This window comes from Pongo pygmaeus, chromosome 20, assembly GCF_028885625.2.
Source record: "Pongo pygmaeus isolate AG05252 chromosome 20, NHGRI_mPonPyg2-v2.0_pri, whole genome shotgun sequence".
In the NCBI taxonomy this organism is placed as follows: domain Eukaryota; kingdom Metazoa; phylum Chordata; class Mammalia; order Primates; family Hominidae; genus Pongo; species Pongo pygmaeus.
The window spans coordinates 10465335-10475793 of record NC_072393.2 but is presented as its reverse complement, the minus strand read 5'-3'; the positions used below and the strand labels follow the sequence as shown (position 1 = coordinate 10475793).

Genomic DNA, 10459 nt, shown 5'->3' with positions numbered 1-10459 from the left:
CTCACGGGTAGGGGCTGGGAGGGGCAGAGCGAGAGGTCGGGGTGCGGACAAAGGGCCCTCCGTGCAGCTCCTGTCGGCCCCCGCGTGCGCCCCGGCCAGCCGGCCGGTCACATCTGGAATTCATTGCAGCCGCCGCCGGAAAGGGGAGGAGAGGAGGGCGGGGCGAGCGGGGGGCAGAGGCGGCGGCTCTCCCCGCCCCCGTCTGTCCCTCGTCCCAGCCCCGGGACGTAGCCGAGCCCGGCTGGCAACCCCAGCCCCAGCCGCGGCCGCCCGGGGAAGCAGACGCCAAGGCCCCTCCGGCCAGGGCCGGGAGCCGGGCCGGCCTAGCCAGGTGAGCGCGCGTGGCGACAAGGAAGCAGAAAGGGAGGGCCTTGGTCCTCTGAGATCTCGGGATCCGAGCTGGGGGGCCCCAATCGGGGGGCTGTGGCGCGCACGCGCCGCCTGGGTTCCTGCTGCACGGAGCGGGTGGTCACAGTGCGCCCTTTCCAAGACTCCAGGCGGCCCCCACTGCCTCGGCCGCGAACCCCCAGACTGTGCTCCCCGCCTTTCTCAGCGGCAGGAAGTTGGCGCCGGGGAGAAGGCGGAATCCGAGCGCTTTCGACTGGAGTCTTTGGGAGGCAGGACGCCGTGCTCGGGGACCAGGGTCTTGGGGAGTGTGTTTGGGGGAGGGGTGCAGCACCCCTCCTGGCTGACTCCAGCTGAGCGAGGGCAAAAGGATGTGCGCGCCGTGGAGCCTCCAAGCCAAGGGGCGGCACCCACGGGGAGGGCGGTTGCACGTCGGGCTTTCTGCCTCGGTTTCCCCAAGTTGTTTGCCTCCTCCGGTCCCCCCGCGGGGGGCGTGGCTTTGTTTTGTAAGGAAAGAGAAAGTGACTGCGTGGCTCAGGCGCCTCCTCTTTCAACTCCGGCTCAGGGATGGGTCGTGGGTGAAGGCGCGCGTGGCGCGGACCCCGCGTGGTCCGGAGCCGGGCGGAGCGTCGGAACTCGCCCCCTTCTCAGGCACGGGTTGACTCACCCGGGGATTTCCACCCCCTCCTCTGTCTCTGTCCTTGTCAGATGCTCCGGGCGCCATGCGCTGAGCCCACGGTCCCCCTCGTGGGGCGACTCGGTCAGGCTCGGAACTCGCAGTGCAGCTGCTGCTGCGATCTGGTCCCCCACCCCCAGTCTTCCCAGAATCTCGAGGGGGGACCCCTGGCGGGACGGAGAGGAATCCTTTCAGTCCCGCTTGGAGACCTGGGGGTCCCGCGCGTGTGGCGGTCTCGGGGGCGGGGGGGAGAGGAGGCGTGGCTCCCGCGCGAGCGAGCGTGGATACCGCGCATTCCTAAGCCAGATAAGGAGGCCGAGAGTGCGGGCCAGCACGGGGGCGGGTCCTGCTGCCATCTCCATGGAGACACGCTGGGCTTTGCCTGGTTGATGGTGGGCCATGGGGGCGCTGCCCGCGGACCAGAGGTGTCTCCAGGCTCCTTTGTTGTTGTTTGGGTCTGGGCTGAACTTAGGAGTTTCCACCCTTGGGAACCCACTAGGGTCTCCTTTGTTCGTTGGTTCATTCATTCATTCATTCATTTGCCCCTTCCACCGTTTTCTGAGTGTTTTATTTGTGCCAGGCATCCCTGTAGGGGCTGATAACTGACTTGTTCCCTGGCCTTACGCATTGACTGTCTAGGTGGAAGCCAGACAGAAAAGGAAAAGTATCATGATAGTTTCCCATAGTGGCAAGTGCTGTGCAGATAATAAAACAAGATTCTATGATTAGAAAAGGCTTGGAGATGGCTGCTATTATAGACTGGGGGTCAGGGGAGTCCCCTCTGAGGAAGTGACCTTTAAATAGACACCTGAAAGATGGGGAGACAGTCATTCAAAGATTTGGGGAAAGGCCAGGCGTGGTGGCTCACGCCTGTAATCCCAGCACTTTCGGAGGCTTAGGCAGGTGAATCACCTGAAGTCAGGAGTTCCAGACCAGCCTGGCCAACATGGTGAAACCCCATCTCTACTAAAAATACAAAAATTAGCCAGGTGTGGTGGTGGGCACCTGTAATCCCAGCTACTCAGGAGGCTGAGGCAGGAGAATCGCTTGAACTCTGGAGGCAGAGGTTGCGGTGAGCCGAGATCACACCACTGCACTCCAGCCTGGGCAACAGAGTGAGACTGTCTAAAAAAAAAAAAATTTGAGAAAAACAGTGTGCCCCAAGAAGAACAGCAGGGGTAAAGGCTTGGAGGTAGGGGTGGGGGTAGCATGGAGGAGGCTTAGTGTGGTTGGAGTGGAATGGCCCTGGGGGAGAGTGGGAGGAGGCTTTGTCGGCAGGGGCCATGCTACTTGGGCTATAGGGAGCCGTGGAAGAATTTGGAGTTGGGGAGTGACATGGAGTTACAAGTTTAAAAGCTCCCCCTGGCTGCTTGGTAGAGAATGGCAGGGTAGGGGGTCCTGACAATCACAGGGAAACCAAAAGGTAGGGTGGCTACCACGGGCTCCATGGGTGACCAGGGGGAACTGTAACCACAGGGCCTGCCTTTCTGGAACTGGGAGTGGGTGGAGAGGACCTTGGAAGCCACTGAGGCTTCCTCCATCCTTCCCCTCTCCTAATCTCAGCCAAACAGTCGTCTATCTCTCTTCCCTTCCTTCCAAACCCCATCACTTGTCCCTCCTGTTCCATTTCAGGCCCGGACATTCTATGTGAGCCCAGTGGCCTCTTTCTGAGCTTCTGAGAGGGAGTCAGGACGGACTTGGTGAAGGTGACCGGAGACAGGCTCTGTGTCCTTCTCAAAACCTGGTAACCTTACACAGGGAGGAGACATGGGCTAGGCCACACCATCCACCTAGGGGGTGAGTCTTCTGCCAGCTCCAACCTCAGTGCCCTGCTTTCTCTTTCTGGGAGGTGTCAACTGCCTAAGTGCTCGCCTCAGTAAAGTCCTAGTGGTTAAGATAAGGCTTGGATAGAATGTGGGCCTCAGTTTCCCCTTCTCTAGGAGAGCTGCTTCTCCCTCTGTGAATGCCTTAGCCACCCCGGGGCTGCAGAAGGTGAGAGTGCAGCACCCCCAGTCTTCCTCTCAGGGAAGAAGACAGACTGCTTGGTTAGTCCCTGGGGTGCAAGGGCTGAACACATTTCATTTTGTTTTGTTTTGTTTTGAGACAGAGTCTTGCTCTGTCACCCAGGCTGGAGTGCAATGGCTGCGATCTTGGCTCACTGCAACCTCTGCCTCCCGGGTTCAAGCGATTCTCCTGCTTCAGTCTGCCAAGTAGCTGGGATCACAGGCGCACACCACCACGCCCGGCTAATTTTTTTTGTATTTTGAGTAGAAAGGGGGGGGGGGGTTTACCATGTTGGCCAGGCTGGTCTCGAACTCATGACCTCAGGTGATAGGCCCGCCTCGGCTTCCCAGAGTGCTGGGATTACAGGCATGAGCCACTGCGCCCGGCCTAAACACATTTCTTATTTCTCCAGGAAGCCACAGTAAATCTCTTGGTGAGCAGCAGAGGGGGCGGCTGCACTGCACAGTGCGCTTCCCAGGCCTGGAAAGGGACCTTGATTCTCACTTATGAACCCCAGGAGGGGCCCAGCAGGCCAGGGCAGCCTGGGGGCATCTGGTCGGGGTGACCCAGAGGTCAGGCTGCGGTTCAAACTCCCCCTAGGGACGTCCACATAGCATTAACTCTATCTTTAGAAAGCCTGAGCTCCCGTCGCCTATAAAGGACCCCATCAGTAGGGCTGGCCGTAGAGCGCCCCCACCTGGACCAATCAGAGGCAGAAGATGGAAAGCCTGGGCCAATAGGCAAATCGCTCAGTGCCCTTGGATTGAAAATGAGCCAATCAGGGCGTGGGCTGTTTCCGGCCCATCAGCTGTGTCTGATCCAGCCGCAGCCTGGGCCCAAGCCTGCCTGGGACTGGCTGCAGCGTGCAGAGGGCAACAAGATGCCCGGGGCTCCGTCCAGCAAGGGAACAAGGGGCCTCTGTGTGGCTATCTGGGAGGGGCAGCAGTCCCCGGGGACGTGCACAAGCCCTTGTCTGTTCCCAAACTAGGACGGATGTCCCTCCGCCCCGGGGGAGCAGCTGCCTCTGTCCAGCCAGGGGCCAGGATGCCCCTTGGAGGGGTCGGCCAGGGACTGAGATGGCTGGGTGACTCCGGAAGCCTCTATCACTCCTGGGCTCAGGAGAACTGGCCTAACCAGACTTTTCTGGAACGGTGCACACAGTCCTTGCCAGACGTGTTTCTAGGGACCTGGGGAGGACTCCCCCTACTCTCCCCCCTCCCTCCCATTTAGCTACGAGCTGGAACTTCCTCTCCCTTCATGAAAGGCATACACTGCACTGGCTCCTCTGACACCCCCCTAACCCTACCCCCAAGCTGGGGGAAGGCCATGGTGTCTGCCTCTTATCCTCTCTGCAGAGGAGCGCCTCTCCCCGCCCCCTCCCCCCACGGCTCAGTTTTCCTTGGTGGGTGGCGATGGGGGGGGGATGGGAGGGGGTAGGGGGAGGGATGGAAGAGGGTGGAGGGGAGGGATGGGAGGGGGTTGGGGGGTGACTCAGGCTTTCATGGAACAAATGCCTTACCCCCTCCAGGCGGGGCTGCACACCCCTCCACGGCTCACATGACTTCAGCAAAGCTGCCCCATCCTCCCAGCCAGGACCTCCCAGATGGGGTCTCTCCCATCCTGACTCCCCCCACATCCCGCCTTCCTCACACCGGATGTGACTGCAGAGTGAGGACTCCACCCTGTTTGTTCCAGGGGCCTCACATCTGGATTTCATCCTGGCTGGGGAGGGGGTGCCAGCACCCTGCCCATCCCCGCAGGACCTTCTGTCCCAGGACAGAGCTAGATGGTGCTGATGAGAACAGGCTGTTGGAGATCTCATCTGGTTGGCTTACATCCCTTCCCTTCCCAAAGGATTGGAGGAAAGAGGGGAGCTAATAACATTTGGCAGTATTTGTTGAATGCTTACTATGAGCTAAACGTGCCTCATGCGTCATTTAAAAGGATTTTCCCATCACCCCCATGAAGTGGGCTTTCTTCTCTCCATTGCACAGATAAGGAGGTTCAGGCTGAGACAGCGTCTAGGGACTTGCCCAGTGTTTCAGAGGTGGAATGGGAGCGAACTCTGGATTGCCTCCAGGGTCTGTGTCCTTGAAGATGGTGTGACTTCTGGGATGTTTGAACCTCAGGGCCGCCCTGGTGTCTCCCCAAGACCTTATCTTGGGAGCACTCGTGGCCTCAAGGCTTAGACCCATCCTGAAATCCAGCGTTAGTGGGTGGTAATGAATGAGCAGGGCACGGAGCTATCAGTGATGAGACTCTCCCTGACCCAGGTCAGCATGAGGCTGCAGGCGCCTGTGTGTTCCAGAAAAGAGACAAACCCTCCAGGACCTGCCTAGGGCTTGCTCTCTGGGTGGGTGGGCAAGGTTTCTGGAAGTCCACATTATATTTTTCATGCCATTTGGGGGAGCTTCTTTCCCTTTGAAAGCGTGTAGCTACTCAGGAGACTGAGGCAGGAGGATCACTTGAGCCCAGGAGTTGAGTCAACTGTGAGCTATGATCATGCCGCTGCACTCCAGCCTGGGTGACAGAGCAAGACTCTATCTCTAGAAAATAATAATGAAAATTAAAAGAGGCAAGATGTCATGGTTCACACCGGTAATCTCATTGCTTTGAGAGGCCGAGGAGAATTGCTTGAAGCCAGGAGTTCAGGACCAGCCTGGACAACACGGTGAGACCCAATCTCTAAAAAAAAAAAATTAGCCAGGTGGCTGGGCCCAGTGGCTCACACTGGTAATCCCAGCGCTTTGAGAGGCCGAGGCAGGCGGATCATGAGGTCAGAAGTTCGAGACCATCCTGGCCAACATGGTGAAACCCCGTCTCTACTAAAAATAAAAAAAAAATTAGTTGGGCCTGGTGGCAGGTGCCTGTAATCCTAGCTACTCAGGAAGCTGAGGCAGGAGAATCACTTGAACCCAGGAGGAGGAGGTTGCAGCGAGCCAAGACTGCGCTGCAGCACTCCAGCCTGGGCAACAGAGTGAGACTCCATCTCAAAAAAAAAAAAAAAAAAAAAAAATTAGCCAGGCGTGGTGGCATGTGCTTGTAGCTGAAGCTGAGGTGGGAGGCTGAGGTGGGAGGATCACTTGAGCCCAGGAGTTCAAGGCTGCAGGGAGCTATGATTGCGCCACTGCACTCCGGCCTGAATGACAGAGCAAGACCTTGTCTTTAAAATATAGATAAATAAAATAAATAAGAAAGAGTGTAGCCTAGGGCTTATAGAGGCCGCAGAGCCAGTCTCTCTGGCCCTGCTGCTGGTTAAATTTGAGACTTTAGAAAAGTGAATTAACCTCTCTGGGTTTCCTGTCTGTAAGTGGGGATGATGATGATTCTGAATTCATGTGGCCCTTCCTCGAAGAGTAACAGAGCAGGAAATTGAATCTCAGCCCATCCGAGGCCAGAGCCCAGGTAGCAGCCACAGCTCTGAACTATTGTCTGTCTGTCTGTCTATCTTCTCTGCAGTTCTGAGAGCCCCATGGCCCCAGCAGGCCTCTGAGCCCCACCATGGGCAGCTTGTACTCGGAGTACCTGAACCCCAACAAGGTCCAGGAACACTATAATTATACCAAGGAGACGCTGGAAACGCAGGAGACGACCTCCCGCCAGGTGGCCTCAGCCTTCATCGTCATCCTCTGTTGCGCCATTGTGGTGGAAAACCTTCTGGTGCTCATTGCGGTGGCCCGAAACAGCAAGTTCCACTCGGCAATGTACCTGTTTCTGGGCAACCTGGCCGCCTCCGATCTACTGGCAGGCGTGGCCTTCGTAGCCAATACCTTGCTCTCCGGCTCTGTCACGCTGAGGCTGACGCCTGTGCAGTGGTTTGCCCGGGAGGGCTCTGCCTTCATCACGCTCTCGGCCTCTGTCTTCAGCCTCCTGGCCATCGCCATTGAGCGCCACGTGGCCATTGCCAAGGTCAAGCTGTACGGCAGCGACAAGAGCTGCCGCATGCTCCTGCTCATCGGGGCCTCATGGCTCATCTCGCTGGTCCTCGGTGGCCTGCCCATCCTTGGCTGGAACTGCCTGGGCCACCTCGAGGCCTGTTCCACTGTCCTGCCTCTCTACGCCAAGCATTATGTGCTGTGCGTGGTGACCATCTTCTCCATCATCCTGTTGGCCATCGTGGCGCTGTACGTGCGCATCTACTGCGTGGTCCGCTCAAGCCACGCTGACGTGGCCGCCCCGCAGACGCTAGCCCTGCTCAAGACGGTCACCATCGTGCTAGGCGTCTTTATTGTCTGCTGGCTGCCCGCCTTCAGCATCCTCCTTCTGGACTATGCCTGTCCCGTCCACTCCTGCCCAATCCTCTACAAAGCCCACTACTTTTTCGCCTTCGCCACCCTGAATTCGCTGCTCAACCCCGTCATCTACACGTGGCGCAGCCGGGACCTGCGGCGGGAGGTGCTTCGGCCGCTGCAGTGCTGGCGGCCGGGGGTGGGGGTGCAAGGACGGAGGCGGGGCGGGACCCCGGGCCACCACCTCCTGCCACTCCGCAGCTCCAGCTCCCTGGAGAGGGGCATGCACATGCCCACGTCGCCCACGTTTCTGGAGGGCAACACGGTGGTCTGAGAGTGGGGGTGGACCAACAACCAGGCCAGGGCAGAGGGGTTTATGGAGAGGCCACTGGGTGGCCTCAGACAGAGATGTGGGGCTGCTGAGCCAGATGCCCCCGCCCCACAGACCTGGGTGGTGTTGCAAATATTTCACACCTGGAAAGGCCAGATAAGGCACTGACTAGTCACATAGCAGTGTTGCAGTGGGGTCCTGAGGGCCAGTCCGGTGGCTAGTGTGACCCCTTTAGAACTGGATCCTGGGGAGGCCAGGGCAGGGGACCTGTGAAGAGCCAGGGTGAGGGCAGGCAGCATTTAAGGGGAGCTCAGGGCAGGAGCACTTTACCACCTGGTACAAAGGATTTCTTTTTTTTTTTTTTTTGAGATGGACTCTTGCACTGCTGCCCGGGCTGGAGTTCAGTGGCGCGATCTTGGCTCACCACAAGCTCCGCCTCCTGGGTTCATGTCGTTCTCCTGCCTCAGCCTCCCGAGTAGTTGGGACTACAGGCACCCGCCACCACACCTGGCTAATTTTTTGTACCTTTAGTAGAGATGGGGTTTCACCGTGTTAGCCAGGATGGTCTTGATCTCCTGACCTCGTGATCCGCCCGCCTCGGCCTCACAAAGTGCTGGGATTACAGACGTGAGCCACCTTACCCGGCCTTTTTTTTTTTTTTTTGAGATGAAGTCTCGTTCTGTTGCCCAGGCTGGAGTGCAGTGGTGTGGTCTCAGCTCACTGCAACCTGCGCCTCCCAGATTCAAGTGATTCTCCTGCCTGAGCCTCCTGAGTAGCTGGGATTACAGGTGCCTGCCACCCACCACGCCCAGCTAATTTTTTTTTTTTTTTTTTTTTTGTATTTTTAGTAGAGATGGGGTTTCACCATTTTGGCCAGGCTGGTCTTGAACTCCTGACCTCATGATCCACCCATGTTGGCCTCCCAAGGTGTGGGATTACAGGCGTAAGCCACCTCACCTGGTGGTACAAAGAATTTGTACATTTTCTTCCCTGGTCCCTAGTCCTGCACCGATTTCTCCTTTTTGAATGTATTCCTCCTGCCACCTTCTCTGGGCAACTTCATGCGACTATAGAACCACTGTCCCGAGGAGCTAGAGGCCTCCTCTCTGACCCTCCAGAGCCCAAATCCACAGCTTCCCCAAATTTCATCAGCTGCCACTTGACGACTTCTCCCCTTCTCTCTGAGGCCCGGAAACCACGGCTGGAGGTGGGGAGGGGACGGCGGCTGAGGTCCATTCCTCATTCTCAGACCTCATTGCTCAGTTGCACTATTTGGGGCACAGAAGAATCACACCAAAAGTGAGAAAAACGAGTTTGGGTGGCTGAGGAGGGCTTTGGGACTCTTGATGCAAGGCGCAACTTGAGAAAATTCTGGGTGTGATGTTTGCAGACACCCTCCTTTCAAAAACAGCCACCCCCCAAGCTATTCTCAGCTCCACACCTGCAGCCCCTGCTAAAGTACCAGGTCTCCTGAGCAAGGCAGAGAGAAGCCTTGAGCCTGAACCCCGCTGTGTCTTCTTTCAAGATTTTTTTTTGTTTTTGAGACAGTTTCAAGATTTTTGTTTTGTTTTTGAGATGGAGTCTCACTGTGTCACCCAGGCTGAGGTGGCAGTGGTTCAATCTCCGTTCACTGCCACCTCTACCTCCCGGGTTCAAGCGATTCTCCTGCTTCAGCCTCTCGAGTAGCTGGGACTACAGGCACCCGCCACCATGTCTGGCTAATTTTTGTATTTTAGTAGAGACAGGGTTTCACTATGTTGGCCAGGCTGGTTTCAAACTCCTGACCTCAAGTGATCCGCCCACCTCGGCCTCCCAAAGTGCTGGGATCACAGACGTGAGCCACTGTGCCCGGCCTTCTTCTTTCAAGTTATATTGAATGGAGCATGGGGGTGGCAGTGGCTAGGGACATTTCCTGGGGACACTCTCCCCTAACCCCCCAGAAGGACTTCACAAAAACCTGTGGTTAATGGAAGGGATGTTACGGTACAAACATATATTTATGTGTGTGTGTGTGTGTGTGTGCACGCGCGCGTGCACATAGGCGTGATGTCTGTGACCCTCCTCTCCTCATCACATTTCCCCCAGAATGAATGCTGTCCTGTCTGCTCCTGTTTGTGTTGAAGCTGCCAAAGTCGGGGAGCTCTGGTCCTGCCCAGACCCCTTTGGAATTGCTGGCCCATCCTCCCACTGGAGAGCTGGGGTGCAGCTCACCTTGGGGAAGGAAACCTCATGCCTCAGAGTAATTTCTTGTGAATGCAAAGCCTGGGGGAGCGGGTCTTTGGGGGGCAAAGAGCCAGTCAGGGGCTTGTTTCCCCTCATAGAGCTCCCCAGACATGCCCCCACAATGCCTGAAACCCAGACCTAGGCTAATAAACGGTTCAATTTCTGTTTCTGGTGGTTGGTGTGTCTTTTCAGGGAGCAATCTCCCCCAGGAGCGCCCCATGGCTGGGCTGGATGGAACGGGAGGGGGGCTGCTGCCTGAGTAACTCATCCTTTGCCAACCTTCCCATTCTGTGCTCCTGACACCCTTAACCCGGCCTGAGCCAGGAGAAAACAGAGGTCAACCGGGATCTTTCCCAGGGGCAACTCTCCTGCCCCTCCCAGGGATTAACTCGGCCTGGGATCTCCCTGCTTTCCCTGAAAGATACAGCCTGGCGGGTGGTGGGAGGCTCCTACATCCTCCCAATTGTATGTGCCTCCCGGGGAGCTGGAGAGATGGTTTGAGGAGGGTACAAAGAACCCAGATACCCACCCTTAGACATGGTGTTCCCAAAAGTAATGGCTGATCTTTACCGAGCACTTTCCAGGCATAAAGACTTGACTGCTCAGGAGGTGGAAGTTACTATAAACTCTTATGGAGATGTGAGTTTAGAG

General features: G+C 57.2%; 1 protein-coding gene across 2 annotated transcripts; it reads left to right on the top strand.

The window, feature by feature from the left end:
* The first annotated feature begins 201 nt into the window (after positions 1–201).
* S1PR2 (sphingosine-1-phosphate receptor 2) lies at positions 202–9975 on the top strand. Of its 2 annotated transcripts, XM_054461677.2 has the most exons (3): positions 207–331; positions 2654–2818; positions 6485–9975. In XM_054461677.2, the coding sequence occupies exon 3, from the start codon at positions 6527–6529 to the stop codon at positions 7586–7588; it is 1062 nt and encodes a 353-aa protein (XP_054317652.1). In that variant the 5' UTR covers positions 207–331; positions 2654–2818; positions 6485–6526; the 3' UTR covers positions 7589–9975. The 2 variants fall into 2 exon arrangements, with proteins under 2 accessions (XP_054317653.1, XP_054317652.1); XM_054461678.2 differs by lacking the exon at positions 2654–2818 and having other exon boundaries at positions 202–331.
* The last annotated feature ends 484 nt before the right edge of the window (positions 9976–10459 follow it).

Excerpts from the sequence above, each read along its gene's own strand:
- S1PR2 (XM_054461678.2), top strand. The coding sequence starts at position 6,527 with ATGGGCAGCTTGTACTCGGAGTACCTGAACCCCAACAAGGTCCAGGAA.